The sequence below is a fragment of the Heteronotia binoei genome, chromosome 6 (genome assembly GCF_032191835.1).
Source record: "Heteronotia binoei isolate CCM8104 ecotype False Entrance Well chromosome 6, APGP_CSIRO_Hbin_v1, whole genome shotgun sequence".
NCBI lineage: Eukaryota > Metazoa > Chordata > Lepidosauria > Squamata > Gekkonidae > Heteronotia > Heteronotia binoei.
The window spans coordinates 82,116,114-82,136,495 of NC_083228.1; the positions used below are offsets into that span (position 1 = coordinate 82,116,114).

At 40.3% G+C, this 20,382-nt stretch overlaps 1 protein-coding gene across 2 annotated transcripts in view; it reads right to left on the reverse strand.

Moving 5' to 3' along the window:
- DGKD (diacylglycerol kinase delta) overlaps positions 1–20,382 on the reverse strand; it is a 98,224-nt gene that overhangs the window by 74,324 nt on the left and 3,518 nt on the right. For both annotated transcript variants that reach the window (XM_060241940.1, XM_060241939.1), the window contains exons 2-3: positions 6,170–6,280; positions 3,818–3,898 (exon numbers count right to left, since the gene is read on the reverse strand). In XM_060241940.1, coding sequence (XP_060097923.1) covers positions 3,818–3,898; positions 6,170–6,280 — 192 coding nt within the window. The remainder of the gene's footprint in view (positions 1–3,817; positions 3,899–6,169; positions 6,281–20,382) is intronic.

The window sequence follows — 20,382 nt, forward strand, 5'->3', positions numbered from 1 at the left end:
TAATAAATCATATCTAATAAGTCAATCCCTACACTGAAACAGGATCAGCTACATCAAAACACTTATTAAGATTAGCACACAACATTCAAATTACAGTGTGCCAAGGACAGCAAGGTGCGATGGATTTAGGTACAGCATGGGGCAAAAAAAACCTTTTGGCAAAAAGCATATTTTGAAACCTATCCAAAATTCTTACTGGGGAAAGTGAGAAAGGTGAAAAATATTAAGTACCACAATGGAAATCTAGATGTCAAATGCATCATTCTGGATGAGACATCTGTAAAGTGTACCAACACCTCTTATTGCTGCATTCCTGAAGTGACAACAAATCTCTTTAGCAAGCATTTGAGGTATGAGGCTCCCAGAGCTGTGAAAAGGCAGAAGAAAATTACATTCACAGAGAGAAAGAGAAAACTATAGGTTATGTAGAAACCAGGGAAAGGATTCCAGTGATGTGGCCAATGAAAGGGTAACAAAAATAGTCCAATCTTTTTGTTTGCTAGGCATTTTTCATACCAAGATGTTCTTTAAGCAGACAGAAGACAAAAAAAAAATGTAGCTTTTTATTACAGTTACAATTCTATTATAGAATTTAATTTAAAACAGCTGATACTGACGGCTGGCCTTGCCACTTGCACAGGTCCTTGGGGGGGGGGAACCAAACTGGGCACCCCCCACGTGACTCGGCCTTTTGCCCTGGAGCTGGTGATACAACAAAGGGAGCTGCGCTGGCCTGCCTCTGCCTGGCCCACGTGTGCACCGCCTGCCCCTCTGGCCCCAGCCTTGCTCTGGTGCTCCTCCTTCCCACCTGGCCATTCCAGAGCTGGCTGGGGAAAGAGCAGCCAACTGCTCCATTCCCTCCTCCGCCTTCTCCCTAGGCTGCACCCCAGGGCTGGATGGCTGCTACAGCCACTGGTGGCACTCCCCAGGCAGGTGGTGCTGGCTGAACTCGCCACTCCCCTCCTCCTCCGTGCTGGCATGAGCTCAGTTGGTTGGGCACCCTTTGGGCTCTTGCTGGCCCGTCAAATGAAGAGGAGGCAGAAGGGCTCCAGAGGGCTGGAGGCTCACCAACAAGCACCAGGCTGAAGGGGTCTGGTGGGGACACAGCAGCTTTTGCAGAGTCCTCCGGGCTTGCAGAGCATGGTGGGTCCTTTGGGAGCCGCCTGGTCTCCCTGGCCTGTAAGGCATGCTGAGACTTGTAGTACCCCGGAGACCCACAGGAAGGCCTGAGACTGTGCTCTGTCTCCTGGTACCACCTGTCCATCTGGGCATGTGTTGCTTAGAAAGAAATAAAGCACACACACACACCCTTCTGTCTCTTCAGGGCTTTCTGGGTGGTATGGGGATTTTGCAAGAAGAGATGGCACTCTCTAAACTGAATAAGCCTCACCATCTTGTGCTTTTCATTTTTCCCACAAGTTTTTGAAAACTGGTTATCAATGCAGGGGAGGGGGGCACCAGAACTTCTCCTTGCCCAGGGTGCCAGATAGTCTGCTGATACTCCCAATGCTTGGAATAAATGTGCTGCTATAATGACTTAAATGCTATGCATTTGGACTGCTGGCTGCAGAAAGTATGCTTCTGTTTCCTAATGACAGGAAGTTCTACAGAAGTGATGCCCATTCTCCCATGGACTCCCCTCTGGTAATATCAGTGACCTATGACAGCTCCTCCATACCCATTACGAGAAAATAATGGCAGAACAAATATGCACTCCCACAAACCTCCATAACAGGGATATGCAGAATCAGGCCTAAAGCATGAATAATTAACCCCTAAGCATTCCTGCAATATACTTTGGTATATCTCCATCATATTTGTGAATTGCCAGAATCCTTTACACCCTACAAACAGTTGCATTCATTAAGCCAAGTTTTAAAAAATTCATGCTACCATTTCCCAAAGGCTTAAGGAATATTTGGAAAAATTAAGTGAAGAAATATACAAACAGAATCAGCTTAAAACTCCCACTCCTTGTACTAGCCAACTAAACAGTAACTAGAAACTTAGTATTACCATATTTAACTGATATGTTGAATTAATGTTCCTTCTCTTTAATGGTTTGTCCTGCTTACATTTGGCTATAGTTGGATACCAAGTACGGCCAAATGGGATGCCTATGTCTATTTTTGTCTCTTGCATAACACAGTGAAGCATTTCACCCAATAATTGCAACGATATGGATTACGTTCTCCTACTTAAGTGAACATTAACTATTTCAGCAACTGATGGTTACTCTTTTAACTTCACATATCATAATCATATTGTTTGTCACTATCACACATGCATGAAGAAATAGTTACCATTACTTGGAAGCCATGACTATGAATTGTATTTAGCCAGCTCACTGAATTTCCTTTTATTAAGTCTCCATCCCACAAGGCTTTTGCCCATTCCAGACTTATTAGCCCTACCATAGCCTTTTTGGATGGAACTCTCCTTTTCACCAGCAGAAAAGCTGGTTGGATTCAACTCTATATGGCATTGTTTGTGCTACCAGCAAGTTACACTGCATCAAGCTACCCATAATGAAACTAGACACTTGGTCACAAACCTGCCATCCTGTGTTCATTTCTAACATTCAAAGCAAAGACAGAGATGGGGGACAAGTTCCTTGGGGGGACATTTACAAGGGAAAAGTGTGGGCAGGGGTGCTTAACCATCTACCACTTTTTCTTTGCAATTTCTCTGGCGATAGAAGTGACTTGAAAGAGCTGCTCTCCACCCATTATGGTACTCTGCACCATCACCCTCCCCACAAAAGCCTATCTCCAATAGGTTGTTTCCTAGTCAAGTGAAGAAAAAAAGGGACTGCTCAGTTATCCACAATTTTTTTCCTCTTCAATTTATATCCTGCCCTCCCCACAAGTGGGCTCAGGGCAACTTACAAAGTCACATAGGTATCATGACAGAATAATAAAATTCAGACAGTTAAAATTTAAAAGTTTAAACAATTTTTTTGATGGTATCATATAACAACAAGAACCAGAAATATGGTCACCTCTATGGTGACATTCAGACAGAAGCCGTGAATGGTGCTGTGAAGTATTGAGCCATTAACCACTAGGCTAGGGCTATCAGCAGAGAAGGCTGAAGATGGACTTTGGATACCCACTGCCTCAACTAAAAGCCCAGTGGAACAGCTCCATTTTACAGGCCCTGAGGAACTGTAATAGGTCCTGCAGGGCCCTGATCTCAGCTGGGAGCCAGTTTGGTGCAGTGGTTAAATGCGTGGACAAGATCTGGGAGAACCGGGTTTGATTCCCCACTCCTCCATTCTCAGCTGCTGAAGTGGCCTTGGGTCAACCATAGCTCTTGTAGGAGTCATCCTTGAAAGAGCAGCTGCTGTAAGAGCTCTCTTAGTCCCACCTACCTCACAGGGTGTCTGTTGTGTGTGGGGGCGGGGGGAAGGGGAAGGTAAAGGAGATTGTAACCACTCTGAGATTCAGAGTATAGGGCGGGATATAAATCCAGTATCTTCTTCTTCCACCAGGTTGGTTGAGACTAGCCAGATGTCCTTCAGGCCAGGGATAACCAGAAGATGCTGGGCAGTTGAGCACAGGGCTCTGCGGGGCATGTATGGGGAGAGACAGTCAATGAGATATGCAGATTTCCTGGCTGCATTTCTCTACTGTAACTCATCCCAAGTTGCACTATGGTGACAAACAGTTTAATATTTTATTTAAAGGGCCTGAAATTCACTTACTACATTTTCAAGAATGAAACTAAGAATGGAATTTCACTCCACAATGCATTTATAAGAAAAAGCTAAGCAAGGCATACAAACATACTGGGAATGTAGCATGAGAAATCTTACCGTGAAGCTGTTGTTTACATTTTTAGTGCTGGATTCTGCCACGCTGGCATCTGTCAGATCCACCTCATCAAAAATGATTGACTGGGAGGGGGGGAAATAAAAACTTCAATAAAAAATAAAATTAGACCATATCTGTAAGATTTGGGATTGAAAATACTGCTACTGGTGATTTGTGCTGACTAGTGCTAAAACTAATAGTATGAGAAAGATATACCACATGCAAGAGTCTTAGAAAAATCACAATCCCCAGGGACATGTTTAAAGAAACAAAAATTCCTTCCCATGTTGCAGAAAATGCAAGATAAAATCCTTTGCTATGCGTATACTGGAAGCAGGATGAGAAGCAATTCTCATGGAGGTCTTGCTACCCATTTAGCCATTGCTGTGGCTGCATCAGGGCAAGCTCTGCTCAGCAGCATTTGACAAAAAGAGGAGAGAGTTGCAAGAGTTCCATGGGAGCTGATCCATGCCATATTCCCCTGGAACACAGGTTGCAGGAGCATGTGGCTACTGGCGGGACTTCTGCTGAGACAACTATTAGCCCCTGGGATTGGAATCAGCTGCCTGTCACAGGAAAGAAAGCCTCTGTGCTCACCTGGGGGTGGCATCTCTCTTACTCATCCCATCACCTCCTCTTTCCTTCCCTGATGCTCCTCCAGTCACTGACATGCCTGCCTGCTTACTCATTCACAGAACTGCTAACTCCACCTGCTTGACTCACCTGGCAGTGCCTTTGTCGCCCTCTCTGCCACCTCTCCCATTTCCTATAATCCATACTGCCATAGTGCTCCTCCTCCTGATATGCCCAGCAGCAGCACCTTCCAGCCACTCCTTCTGGCTCTGACTGTGTATGTGGTTGCTAATCAACCCTCACAAGCAGCTGAGATCTTACAACACAGCATTATGAAAACTTTTTTTCTTTCTTTAAGATACTTTTTAAAAATCTTAACAATTCCTATCAACTTTATTTTTGGATTTTTGTGCTTTGCCAAAATTGTACACACAGACACACCAGTATGTGTTCTCAAAACGAGGGGTTTTTTGATCTATACTTCTTGAGCCCTGTTCAGATCTTTTATGGACTTGCAGAAGGCATCTCATTTTCTCCTCTCCTACTATTTACACTTTCCTTTCCTGAAAGCCCCCATATCCTCTTGCCTTTTCCTGCTTCCTTCTCTCATTCCATCCAACAGTCAACCTACCTTTATCTATCCTGCCTGTCCTCAGCTTTCCCTCCTTCCCTCCCTTTGGCAGCTTCTACCAAGGAAAACTATGGCCCAGTTGTGTTGTGCTAGACAATAGGCTAGGAGTAGTTTCATGGTGGGGAACTTGCAAGAACTTTCAGGGTCACCCATTTCTCCTGAATCCCCTTCCCTACACTATTTCTTCTTTCCCTCCTCCTGGCAACCCCCACATCCTCATCTTTTCCTGCTTCATTCTCTCCTTTCCATCCATCCAACCTGGGAAGAAATGCATTTGTTCCTGGGAGATTTGTAAAAAACCAAACCTCCACTTTGCATTTTAACAGTTTTTTCCCCACTTTTGGGCAGGGAACAGGCCAGGAAAGAGGAACTACCCAAAAGTGGAAGAAAATCCTCTTCAGGTTGGAATTTTCTTCCACCTTGGAAGACAGGGTGGAATAGAGTCTGCAGGCCATAGCAGGCACATTCTGCCACACATCCTTCAGCCTTTTTTTAATCTGCTCCCCCCATCTTCAACAATATTTATTATTTCATTTGTATTTATTTATTTCATTTATATTATTTAGCTATATTTATTATTTCATATACATTGTGCCCTGATGACTCGAAGGCCAAAACACCATGGAAAGAGTCCTGCAGAGGAACCATGTTGAGCATTAGATATATTCCCAAGTCGGAGTCCACAAGAATAGGGGGTGAGAATTTCCCCAAGCCACCAGTTGCCAGCTTTGCCACAGTGTCTCCCCACATCCTGCCTGACCCCAGCCTCACTGCCTCAGTGGTGTTGGCAGTGTGCAGACAACACTCCTTTGTTTTAGGGGATTTAGTTCCCCTTCCATTTTCTCCCTCAGCTTACAGATTTTTCAGCAAGTCTGTAGAAAAATCTTCCTTCTGTGCCTGATACACATATTTAAGTGTCTGCAGATGGGCCCAGGCATCAATATTAGATATAAGATTATAATTATGATTATAGAGCTCATGAAGTAAATGAGCTTCTCTTGTGAACCATAGTTTTGTAAGAGTGAACCTTTCAAGTAAGTTACCAACCTGCTGCATTGCACTCAATATAACCCAGCTGATACACATTCCAGTTTCACACCCACCCACCCACCCCCCCCCCAAAATCACAGGCTTAGTATCAGCAACATACCTTTGCTGTTTTTGCATAGTACAGAGTTCGTCCTCGTAACTTGAAGTATCGCCTCTTCCAGCGCTGAAATGAGCTAGTCTGTTTCATCAGCATGCCCTCTTTTATAACTGTCTGGAAGCCAAGAAGATGCAACTTAATTATTTTTATTTACTCACTCTCCCCCAAAACTGAAGGATTCTAATGGGAAAGGGCATTATGGCCTCAGTTCGAGATCACTTTCTTGCATGTTCTCACAGGGGAGGCAGGAAGAAAAACTGAGGATGATGGGCACTCCCTCTCATCTAGAGATAGAAAGGTCAACCTGCTTTCTACCTCCAGGGATAATGGGCAGGATTTTTCTTCCTATCCATCCCTTCCTGACTGAAAGAACTCTGCTCTGTTTGCTAGATACCAGAAGCTGCAGCGGTGAAGGGAAGAGCACTTTGGCCTCCGTCAATGGCCTGAGGACTAAAACCCACAGGACTACTGCACACCTCCATCTGAGGAAGAACAACCATTAAAAGGAGATCAGCCTGGTCTCAGTTGGATACATGTTCTGTCTGACACATTCAAACTGATTTCTTTTGGCTACCTTTTCTCTCCACCCGTTTTCCCTTGCGTGTTTTGCCTTTTTAAACTTGTACACTTGAGGGCAGGGGCCTCTGCCTCTTGATTAATGTGAGCAGCTTTGAGAGACAACTGTCTGAAAAGCAGTATGTAAATATAATAAATAAAAGATGCAGATTATTGTACTGGAAAGCAATGTAGTACTTTATTGTTAGACTGCCCTCTCCTGGAAGTAGCCAATACCAGTGTAAAGCTGAGCTGGCGATCTTATCTACATCTAAGTACAATAAGCAGCAATAAAATACCCAGTGCCGATATTCCTTTCCTGTGTTTGAGAGACGTTATAATAGTGTGGGAAAAATACAATTCTTTAAGTTTGTCAAGCTGAACTTAACCAACTTAAAAAAAATCTTTTATTGACTTTTCAAAAACCAATATTACAATAACAATGTCAATAATAGGTGGGTCAATTTAATATAATCATAGGTAGGAGAATTAATTACATAAGTAATAATGCAAATTGGATATTATAAAAAACTAAACAAAATAATAATAAATAAGTAATGATTACAAAATTGTTAATTTGGAATGATACATTTTAAATCAGAAGTATTGCTTTCATCAAACTGGATAACCAAGGTGGATTGTCCAAACCAAAAAGGAAAGTTATAAACAGCATCCAAACTGAGTCAAAATTGGTGCTGTAAGAGTCTGTTTCAGAGTCGTGTATAATAGATGCAATTTTAGCCATTAAACAAAAGTCTGTTGATTTTTTCAGCCAGGTACATGAGTGTTCTTCCAAGATCTTGTTAATGTTGCTTTTGCTGCCATGCACAGCATTGCTATTAACTCTTTACAAACTAAGGGTATTTTAAAAGTATCCCAATTATGTAATAGAACTGATTCTGTTGAAAGGGGTATAATATATTATAGATTTGCTCCTGAACCTTTTTCCAAAATCCCATGTGGACATGATCACCAGCAATGCTTATAAGAACCTATAGCTCAACAGTGTTTCCAGCACAAAGGGGATATTGATGTATTCATAAAGTTTACTTTCTGTGGTGTTAAATACCATCTCGTTAAACATTTAAAAGATTGTATACAAATATAGGTATTGCTTTGGATTGTAATGCAGGAGACTTAACCAACTTGGATGATACAAAAAGTATCAAAGTCTTCAGAAAGCACAGAAGTCTTACAGGCTGAGGTTAAGCCCTGTCCTGTCAAATCAGGATTCTGATCTCATCTGTTTGACTAAAGTTAGCACACAGCAGTAAAGTGATGCTGATCATCTGACTATCACAGGAAATGATCTGCATATTTAAGGGACAGAGGAGGGCAGTAATAAAAAGGCAAGAATAATCTTTCCAGCTTTTATATTTGGTATTATTTTCACATATTCTTGGCTCTGACTCATTGCAGACTGGCTGGCTGCCATTTCCCAAGGCTGAAGTGCCAACTCTGTCTACACACAGAATTCTCTACTTTTTTCACTACTCCATAGTTAGACACATAGACATAGCCTCCCCTCTCTACACTCATTCACATAATATGCATATCCAGGCTACACTGCTATGTTTAGCCCACATTCATTTCATCTCCCTGTACAAGACATATTTGTTAATGCAGCTGTGGAAAGATAATAAATGCCAAATGATACGTTTAAAATCATTGCAAGGTAGAACTTTTAAAAATAGGTCAAAAGCATAAATCAAAAGCAAAGGCTTCAGCATGAATTCATTACCAATGCAGAGCTTTTACTATGGGCAGGTGATATAAAATCAGCACCTTGGGTGTTCAGTTAGAAAACATTTGGGCTATGATTGCCTTTGCTTTAAGAATTTGCTAAGAGGTTTATTGCAACTTGAAGACGCTCTCTGTCAAGATGTCTATTCCAGCTTGAATAAGCTCTCTACCAAGAGGTGTATTGCAGCTTGAAGAAGCTCTATGCTAAGAGGTCTTGTTTAGCTTGGAAAAGCTTTTTGCGAAACAAGGGTATTAGTACAACGTTGTCCCTTTCCTCTTTGAAAATTGAATTATTTGGCTGCATCTATTGAGAGACATTCATCATTTGGAAGATCACACCAGGATTACATGGAAAAGATGGACTATTTTACCATATAAAGGAAAAGAACTCTTGGTGTAAATGCTTCCTTTTGTTCGAAGGACTGAGTATTATGGTTGTTTTGATGAAAGTAATATATGTGGGTTAAATACAATTATTTATATATGAATGGTTTTTCTTGTTTATGTAATTTGATATAGAAGCTGGTTTCACGTGGGGCTTTTTGCTTCCTTAATCCCCAGGTGGGGGCAGGGGATCCCCCAGTTTGGAGGCCCTCCCCCCACTTCAGGATTATTAGAAAGTGGGGGAGGAGGGAAATGTCTGGTGTACATTCTATTATTCCCTATGGAGACTGCTTCCCATAGGGTATAATGGAGAATTTATCTGGGTTTTCTGGGGCTCTGGGGGGCTGTTTTCTGAGGCAGAAGCACCAAATTTTCAGTATAACATCCAATGCCTCTCCTCAAAACACCCTCCAAGTTTCAAAAGGATTGGTCAAGGGGGTCCAATTCTATGAGCCCTAAAAGAAGGTGCCCCTATCCTTCATTATTTCTAATGGAGGGAAGGCATTTAAAAGGTGTGCAGTCTCTTTAAATGTGATGGCCGGAACTCCATTTGGATTGCAATTATGCTTGTCACAACCTTGCTCCTGGCTCCACCCTCAAAGTCCCAGGATATTTCTTGAACTGGACTTGGCAACCCTAGCTATCAGAGGCTCTCAATGTAACACAAAGTAATAAACTGACACTTGGCAGCAAATATAACAATTAAGATAAACTACTATTCTCATTACATGCTGCTGCTAACATTCCAATTCAAAGAGTTACTAATCATCCTAGATTTGAAAATTCTCTTAAAATGATTAAAAGCTGGTTTTTGAAGCAGGTAATCCAACTGTGCAAAAAAACCCCACAAAAATTACTAAGGGAATTTTCCCCCTTTTCTAACCAGACTGTCCACAAAACACTACATTTGTAATCTATCCCATATCAACCTATAGCAAGAAAAGAATAAGCAGTTTATCACCTACAAAAACTTCCCTTCTTGGTCAGCTGGACATAATTGTTGTTTACAAAGAGGCAAGAGGCTATTTACAAGCCTGGTCTAAGGCATATAAAGTTGAACTAGGGATGCCTACCCTTACCAACAGTCGCGGAATTCCAGCTTTGGCACAGCTCCCCTTGTCAAACTCAATTTTACCAGCAGCTAGTGAAAAAGTGCATTTTGAGGATCACCAATGCCAACCTCCAACAGGTAACCTGAACTAGAAAGACAGCAAAGTAATAAAAATGTGCCACAACTTTTCTTCTGTGGTATCTGATGGATTTTTTTTCATTGTCTCAATCAAATGGGCAAATGTGAAAAGAATGGACACACGTGACTTATTTATTTACATAATTATTTATTTACAGAAACCCTCTTGTGTCTCCATAGGAATCAGCATTTTGGTAACATTAAAACCAGAAATTTCAGCACTTCTAATTAAGCAAAAAAAACAACAACCAACCAAAAAAACCCCTGGAAATAATGATGCAATTCTACCCCTACAGAAACAAATCACAGGGTAGGAAAAATCAAAACAATAGCTATCTAGTACATTTTTATCCCACTCTTCCTCTGAGAAGCTCAATGTGGCATAAATTGTTCTCCTCCATTTTATCCTCACAATAACCCTTTGAGGTAGGTCACGCTGAGTATGTGTGACTGGCTCAAGATCACCCAGCAAACTTACCCGCCGACTGGGATATGAATCTGGGTCTCCAAGAGCCTAGTCTAAGAACCACTACACTACACCACCTTTAGTTACTTTATTTAAAACATGCATCAGCCACCTTTCTAACATATGACAAGGTAGCTTACAATATAAATAAGTTACAAAATACATAAAAGAAGACCGTTTAAAATTTTAGTTAAGGCTTCCAATAAATAAAAACTAAATGAGTCAAAGGTACTCCTAAATAAAATTGTCTTCAGGAGTCTCCCAACAATATGTGTGAGGGCCAGGACCACCTCCTTGGGGAGGTTTTTCCGTAATTGCGGGGCTGTCACCAAAAAGGCCTGTTCTTGCATACCCATCAGATTAGCTTCTTCTTTGGTGGAACATATGGGAGAAGACAGTCCTCAGATATCCCAGTACCAAGGGCTTTAAAGGATAAAAACAACACCTTCGATTGAGCTAAGCAGTGAATCAGTAGTCAGAGTAACTCCTGTACTATCAGGGTCACATGCTTCATACAGTTGGCCCCAACCAGCAGTCTAGCTGCAGCATTCTGCACTACCTGCAGCTTCCAAACATTCTTTAAGCGTAACCCCAAGTAGAGCTCATTGGAATAGTCCAGCATCCTTTAAATCCCTCTTCCATCTACTCATTCACCAACATGTAAGGTCATACAATCCATTCCATATCACAACCAAAGAACAAATGTTCTGCAAAAAAATTAGCCAGCAGATCGGATTGCTCCAAGATACTCAGATACTCAAGCAAGTAAGTCGAACAATATCCTTCGGGAAACAAAGCTGAAAACCAAAATCAGGTTAAAGACTGCTAGCCATGCCTACCTTGTGCTATAAGTAATGGCAAGAGCTAGAATCCTATCAAGAGCAGTACAAACCCACTTAAAAAATATAAATAAAACAATTAAGAGAACTTTTGTTGTCAAACCACTAAAAAGCAAACTGAAAGATAATCCTAGAATGGAAAAGCTTACACTGGACACAGATACCCAAAGGAATGAAAATAACTGGTCACAAGGTCTACTAGAAACCTATTGCCATTTTATGAGTTCCATAATGCATCAGATAAAAGTTAAAAAAAACACCAAGGAATATGATGCTAAGGCAAGTCTAGGGATACAGGAAAATTTGCCTCACTCTCTTCACCAAGAAGGGATGGACAATCTTCAGAGGAAGTAAATTAGGCTGCAATCTTACAAATATTTATTGGTAATGCCCGTGAATATATGGCTTCAGAAAAGGTATCTGAAGAAAGTTAAAAAGCCCCTTGTCTCAATTTTGATTTGTGGAATAAAGAAAAGGGGTATTTAAAAAAATGTATCTGGAAGACAAAAACACAAACACATCTTATCCTATAAATGAAATTCTAAAATAGCCTAAATACCTGAGTAGTAAAAATGAAATACATCAACTTGATGAGCCACTAGAAGTGTAAGCTGAATAATTCAGAGTTTCAGCAGCAATAGCAGAAACAAGGAGTTGCCTTAAAAGGATGACTGCAGATCTTAAACAACACCATGATGTTTTGTTTCCTTCAGCCTCCTTACCTATATAGCCCATTCTAAGAAACATTTCAGGCTCTACCTGCAGTATGTTAATTGGATGGCACATTTTACTAGCTTGTAGTTGAAGTTCAAATTTGTAAGATGAATAATTACTGTAAAACTCCTCCCTCACTCCCCATTCTGTTCTACTTCCTCCTCAGAGCTTTACGGTATCCCTTTTAAAAGTCCAACTGGGTGTTCAGTCACATCTACAGAATAAACTCACCTGTGCAAACGACAAGCACTCCTCCATCTCTTTTAAATACTATTCTTACATAGCAATCAATACTACCCCCAAAAAAGCTGTCCCCCCCCCCCAAGCAAAATATTTCAAGGCATTTTTCTGTAGGTACATGACTTAGACATGAAAGGCCAGAAAAAAGCCTTACATAGCTGTTATGCTGCCTCTCATACAATACAGATGCTGCCTAGGGGGAAATAAGCCTGTAGTTTACAGCTGCCCATCTCTGCAAGAGAGCTGCTGTTCTATTTATAGACAGACAGCTTAGTAAAGACTCTGGTGGGTTTGGGCGGAAAAGGCTAGAGATAAGATCAAAATGACTTTACAGCATTTTTAAAAAGACATTGCTGCTTTTATTTGGCGTGATGGTCATTTCCCAGACCAAGTATTACTAAATCATGGAGGGAAGTGCTTTTAAGCAATGATTTCTGTAGAAAGGGTAACAGTTGAAAGCAAGGTCACTTTTTTTTCCTCCTTGGCATCTGTAACCCTTCAAAAGTACCTGAAGAATCTATCTTCAATATGCAGTCAGGGATCTCTTAACAATCAACTGTTCATATGAAGCAACTTAATTTTTTAGTTATCTATATCACACCACGAATAAATGGAAATACTAAACAACACATGTTAAACAATTAAGCTCATTTGCAACAGATTTGATTCCCAAAGAAGGCAGTGATTTCTCCAAGCAGAAATAAGATGGCTGCTATCACAGACTAATCTTTCAGGCAGCAAAGAATGATAATGATTATAATTCCACAGCCTTCAAGATGACTTGTTCATTCAAGTAACAGAGGTATGCACAAATGGCAAAGGTATAATGAAAGAACTTGTAAAATCATAACTGGGAACGCAAAGAGGTTTTAAATACATAGAATAAACAAAGCTGCCTTACATTCTGTTGCATATTTACAATAATCTTTTAAACTAATCTAGGCTGAGAAGTAGCTCACCCAAGGGGATCTAGGGAATGAAAGTCTAAACTTGGGCTTGCCACATCAATGCCAAACATTTTTGGCATAACACCTGGCTAGAGCTCAATTACACAGAAAGAGGAAGACTGTGGAAACTGGCTTATAGCCAAAGGATTTGTTCTGTAGCTGTCACCAATAATGTTTCTAGCCAGCAAAAAACAATTACCGCATATTAATCCATAGTCTTTAGAGAAGATTCACAGTTGAAGCTTTGATTTGTCCATTAATAAAGAGGCTTCAAGACATGGTAGAAAAGCCCCAAACTTGCTGTTTCAAGAGTCTTAAAAGCAAACACACAGGATGAATTGCAGAGTTAATTGGATAATATTTAGTGCAAAATATATTTTAAGACTACTGGGAGAGAAAAGGGGACGAAAAAGCCCACAAGCTGGAAAGACATCTGATTAACTACTAGCTTTTATATTTTCAAAGTGATATGGGCCATTTTTATTTGCATGACCTAGAACTACCAAAGCCTTTACGTGGCCACTCAAAGAACAGCTGTTTGTTATAAGTAAAAAAGCAACATGAATCTTACTACAGCAAAAATGATTATAGAAGCAACAGCAGTTAAAAGACAAACGTACCAAAAATTAAGTCCATGGAGTCTGAGGGGACTGTTGGCAGTATTTTTTGCTTTATGCCAATTGCCTTGGCAGGAAAAGTTGTTGAGCCAGTCAGTACTAGCCTGCCCACAACACTGGCTGGAGGCTGAACACGCAGCAATGCAATCCTAAACAAAGTCACACCCTTCTAAAGCCAAAGACACTGAAGGGTGAAACTTCTTAAAATTGCACTGTAAATCAGCTGCCATGAAGTCTATCTGTTCCTTCACCCTACTGTACATGCAACAGTTCAAAACGGCTTTCAAAGCTGAAGCATCATTAGCTTTATATCAATACGCTTCACCCTCTTTCATTTTCTTTTTTCTATCCTTTTCCTGCTATACCAGCATGATGATGTTCAGTGGCTCAACCCCATGTATGATGACAGCAGTCAGATATCCAAATGCACATTATAGAAATTACAAGACCAATGAGAAAAATATATATACTACTGAAGGGGCATGCACAGCAATCTATGTAAGCTCACACCATTTAAACACACAGGTGAGGATAATTACCATCCATACATTTTACTTTTGTAAATTTAAATATGCCAAAAATCTTATGTGACTGGCAACATAAGCCTGCGTAAAAATCAATAAATGCTCTTAATGCTAGAAGAAAACACACTTGCTAATTGCATTCTTTTTCCGGTTTTAGTTCATGACCTATTAATCTAGACACTGCCAGAAAGAGAGATTGGAGGAGAAGGGGGAGCTTGACAAAATCAACAGTGACAACAAATAATAATAATAATAATAAATTTATTCTTATATCCCGCCCTCCCCCGCCAAAGGCGGGCTCAGGGCGGCTCTGGCAAGGCTCAGGCTTCTACCTGGACGTTTGCATGTCCATGTGGCTTAAAGCCAATGTGCTCTTTCCACTTTCTGATGTAGCATATAGGTGCATTTGTGTAAAACAGGAAAAGAGAAAATCTGGGGCAAGTATTGCAGCATGTCATTTTTGCACCTCAGTTCAATACCCTACATACAGCTGTGAAATCTCTCATGTATCATGCTTCTATTTCCATCTAAGTATCTAGTATTGTTAAAGTTCTTCTGTTGCTCTCGTTTCTCACGACATCCTGTTGCTATTTAACAGACTTTTATTAACAGTAAAATATGCTGTTAAAAATAAAACTGAGTAAAGATTATCTGTTTTGGATGGCCTTCTTAACTCATGAAGACATAAAGAACAATAAAACAGAAAAATATTACAGATGGCAGAACATTACTCAACACGTCAAGTTCACTGCCTTAAATAAAATAATCTTAGTCATACATCAGTTTACATACAAAGTATTTTATCATCTTTATCTTGTTTATTTTCTAACAATGCTGCAAGAGAGGGCATTGTTACTCCCACTTTCTAGACATGGCTCCATATAATACAGCACTCTGTCATCAACAACAGTCCTGGCTCCGTGACAGAGCACATGCTTTATACACAGAAGATCCCACCTCCCGTCCTCAGCATCTCAGGTACCAGAGTTAACAAACATTTGCTTTGAGACCTTGGATAGCTGCTGGTTGAAAGAGGAGATTATACTGGGCTGAACAGACCACTGGTCTTTATTCTTCTAAACTCAGGAGCCACATGTGGCTCTTTCATACATATTGTGTGGCTCTTGAACCCCCTACCATCACATCAGCCAGCTTGGAAAATGCATTTTTCACTTTAAATCACTTCTTCAAGCCAAGCCAGATGGCAGCTTGGAGAATGCATTTAAAATTAAACCTGTTTTCTTTCCACCTCTCCCTACTTGCTGTTTTCTTTCCACCTCTCCCTCCTTCCCCAATCCATCTGCCTGCCTTCCTTCCTTCCTTGTGGCTCTCAAACATCTGATGTTTTTGTCTTGCGGCTCTTAAGCATCTGGCATTGATTTTATGTGGCTCTTATGTTAGCAAGTTTGGCCACTCCTGTTCTATACTATATTATATTGCGATATGTGGTAAATAAATTAATCCTTTGAATTCCTGCTTTAAAAAAAAAGCAAATACTACAGATCAAATCATACAATCACAGAGCATGTAAGTCACCAAGCTGAACTTGCTAGTGGTTGGACAATTCCTGGTATTACTGCTGCACCTGTTCTCACTATGATTTACATAGTGCAACATTACCTCTGCCAATTGTTTTCATCTCTGACTCAGATCAAGCCCACAAGTCATACAGAAGCAGAACAAATGGTGTTAATTAATTACTATATATATCTATAAACACTATATATATCATTCATCTCAGTACGTTAGACAATGAGAGGGATTAGATGTTATCAAAGAAAATTATAGTTTTATGTCAACTCAATGGCTTCAGACAACCAAAAGACATGAATTCAAACCAATTTAGAAACGTATTAAAAGTCAAAGCCAAGGATTAGTTCAACAGATTGTGAAAGATCCTTAATATGTCATACAAAGATGAAACAGACTTAAGAAATCATGTTGATTCCTTGCAGTTTTGTGGGTCACACATAACATCCTAATACATTTCTTGAACTCTCAATTTCTGGAAGTTGCATCCTGTCTGTGTCGCAAAGCATTAAAAAATGCACTCTCTTAAACTTCCATCTTTAAGACATAGCCCTTTCATTCCAGTTTATCACACTCACTTTATACTTTGTCTTCTCAACAAGTGCTTAAGACAAAATGCAACGAGACACATTTTAATTACAGTGTCTATGTGTTACTTGCCCAAAGCCACCAATGAGAGTCATGGATGAGAATTCATTTAACCCTGGGTCTCCAACCATCATATCCAGCATTCTATTTACCAGACTACACACAGGTTCGCTGGAAAAAAATCTAAAAATAAATGGAAATTAAATTGTTACATCTATTCTGCGCTGGAACAACTATGCTATGCTAAGTTTTACAAAAGGATCTATGACAGAAAATACATATATATATAATTTGGCCTTTAAAAAGTGTGTAAGAGGAGGGATATAAAATAAGAGCCATGGTGTTGGAAAAGAGTGGAATAATCCCGCCCCACACACAATTCCCTGATCAAAAATGCCCCCTTAAGCTGTTTTAAACTGTTGCTTTGACAACAGATGCAACCATGGCATAAGCATAAGTCTTATGCTATGGTGGCATCTGTTGTCAAAGCAACAGTTTAAAACAGCTTAAGGGGGCATTTTTGATCAGGGAATTGTGTGTGGGGCGGGATTATTCCACTCTTTTCCAACACCATGGCTCTTATTTTATATCCCTCCTCTTACACACTTTTTAAAGGCCAAATTAGGTATAGTCACCAGATGGATGGCAGAAAAACCCATAACTGTGAATGATTTGTCCTAAAGGCTTTATATAAAGATTGAAAAGTATGGGGGGACAGGACTGCACATTGTGGAACATGACAGGTAGGCCCCACACTAATGATAAGGGGTTTCCAATGGCAACCTTTTGAGTTCAGTTCATGAATAATAATTTGAATCAGTCCAATACACATCCCCTGATATGTACTTGTGCCTCCAAGTCCCTCAAGAAAATTGCATGGTCCATAGTATTAAAGCCAGCAGATAAATCCTGTAGGACCAGCAAAAAGGTCAATATGCAGATAGAGTGAGAGGAGGGGCCATGGCTCAGTGGTAGACCATCTGCTTTGCATGCAGGTCCCAGGTTCAATCCCCAGCACCTCCGGTTGAAAGGACCAGGCAGTAGATGATGTGAAGGACCTCACCCTCAGACTCTGGAAACCCACTGCCAGTCTGAGCAGACAATACTGATATTTATAAACTGATTATCTGATTAAATGTAAGGCAGCTTCATGTGTTGTTAACTAATCCCAACAGGGCCATCTCCATCCTATTGCCCAACCTGACACCACACTGAAAAGAGTCCAAAGCATGTAAGTTACCCAAGAAGACCTGGAGGTCTTCTACTATTCTCTCATTTACTTTGCCTAGAAAGGACACGTTAGAGACTGGATGATAATTTGCTACATAATTTTTATTGTGGGACAGTTTTCTTAGTAGTGGATGAACAACCACTCCTTTGAGTGGCCGAGGGAAGGTGCCCAGGGTTAGTGATTGATTTATAATAGATATTTAGGACTCATTGATGTGATCTTCAAATAATTTTAGCAGACAGGATGAATCAGCAAGAAACCAGAGCAAAAATAGCAGTCTTCATACATCCACGATCTTATCAACATCAATTCCAGAAACTGGGTCAAAATGAGAAGCCATATTAAAGGAATTTTCCAGCTTGTTCTAGCTAAGTTCACTGTTCTTTGGTTCTCTGCAGGTGTCAGCTACCCTGCCAAACTGGCAGTTACTCATCAAGGCCATCTACTCAGGTCTGTTAATTAACTCACACTGTTCAGCTGTGAATTGGGGGGGGGGGGGCTCACTCTTACCCTAGAATGTTCCATGGATACTGCCCAGTCATTGGTTGGGGAGGTCAGGAGGTTATGATTTTTCTATAGGCATAATCTGTTGGAAAGAAGAATCCTTACTCTTTACCTTTTCCTCCCTACCCCTTCTTGCTGCCAGGAAAATATCTGTATTAAGCTCTGGAACTCTACGCCTTAAGAAACAAAACTGTGCTGTGTGAGACCTAGGCAGTTTTGTTATTTTTGTGCATTTACACTGCCACTGTATAATACCTTTTTTTGAAATTCTTCAATAAACCCTTATTTTGCTCTAGGGAGTTACTGAGATCAAATTCAGGTAAATCCTGCATCAAGGCAGGGTTACCCTTGACAATGGTCCATAGATAGAATAAGCAGTGTATAAGGTATTTCTTCTGAGAGCTAGGTACAACCTAGGTTTTAATTCAACCAAGACCATGCATCCGCCTTGCTTGAATCAAGACCTAGGTTTCCTGTCTCAATACTGTCTTCTCCACATGCCTATGACCTCTCTGCATATCACACCTAATTCAATCACACCTTCTACTGTCATTTGCCTGCTAATGTCATTTAGTATCTGAAATCACTCTATTTTCCAATATATAGGACAGATGGACTCACATTCTAGTTGCATCCGAAGAAGTAAGCAGTGACTCATGAAAGCTCACAACCTACCACAAATTTGGTTAGTTTTTAAGGTGCTACTAGATTGTTTTCTACTGCTATAGATATTATCTCTATAGTGTTACAACAGCCCTGTAAGGAGTGACTGTTACCCCAATTCAGCAGAAGGGAGGAGGGGTAAAGAGAGTAACTTACTTTTGACCATCAAATGGAATGTGGATAGGTGAGAAATGAACAGGAAGGGGAGCTATCACAGTTCATTCTCTTAAGCATTACACTACAATCAGCTTATATCCCAGAAAACTCTTCACTAGTCAAAGAATAGTTGCAGTAAGTATGTATACATATACTTCTTTGCCAATCTACAGTATGCTGCTGCATCCTCCTGTAGTTTAAGCAGCCAGTCTTTTAAAATTGAGTACATGAAGGAGTGAACTTTAATAATAAGTAAATATTGAGGAGGGGGGGAGAACCGTGTTCTGTACAATCCCCAACCTCAAAAGAACACATGCAGGTAAAATCAATCAATGTGCTAATCATGCTTTTGTTCTTCCCTTTTCACTTCTGTTTCTAACTAAAGCTAAAAAGGAAGCAGATGAAAAAACGCGTATATGATGAAGGCAGCAATCCACAAAATAAAGTGATTGATAAATCTGAAATATCTCAAATTGCCTTGAGAATCTGACAGCGCTTAGCTAAAGATTTTCAGCAGATTAACGCAATACAAGCTTAATAGCTATACACAATTTCTGTTTATAATCCTTGTACTTAAAATGTTTATATTCACATAGCACAAGCAGAGTGTTTAGGCTTTTTCCAGCCACATTGACGTAGGAAATGATGCAAAACATAAGTGATTAAGAAGGGATTCAGCCTTATTTGAACTACAGCAAAATTCAAAGCATTCCTAAATGTCCTGTCTCAAAGGCCAATCAGTTAAAACAAGAGATACTTCTACTCTAATGTTAGGAAAGACTGTGTCTTGCTGCTTTCATTTCCAACAATGCTTATAGTAAAATACATGAGCAAGATTGCAGCATCCTTCCTGCCTATCCTCAAGGGACTTGCTGCAATATAAGTGTAGTATCTGAACACCATTCAAGTACATGAGGAACAATTTCAAGTGCTCATCCTCAAAAAGAATGAAGTTCATAGGCTTTCTCCAGCTGCAAAAGAACAAATTACAAGCTTCGATACATAGATTAGAATATAGAATGTGTTCAACACATTCAAAAGATTTGGCTGCTTGAGTAAACAGGGTGGAAACAAAATGATAATGCACATTTTACAATATGCGAAGCATGGCCAATGACTAGGGCTGCTTCCACACCAGAATGAATTTTTTTGTGGCAGTCTGGTTGCTGATGTGATTCTATGTGAAACTGTCCTTGCAACAGAGATTCCAGACAGCCCAGGGTAACTGTCCCTTTTTAGTGGTGGTTTTCCTTTCACATGTGCCCTAAAGTGCCCTCCCCAGCTGTGTTGTAATGTGACTCAGGATTCTTCGCCCACTCTGTTTTA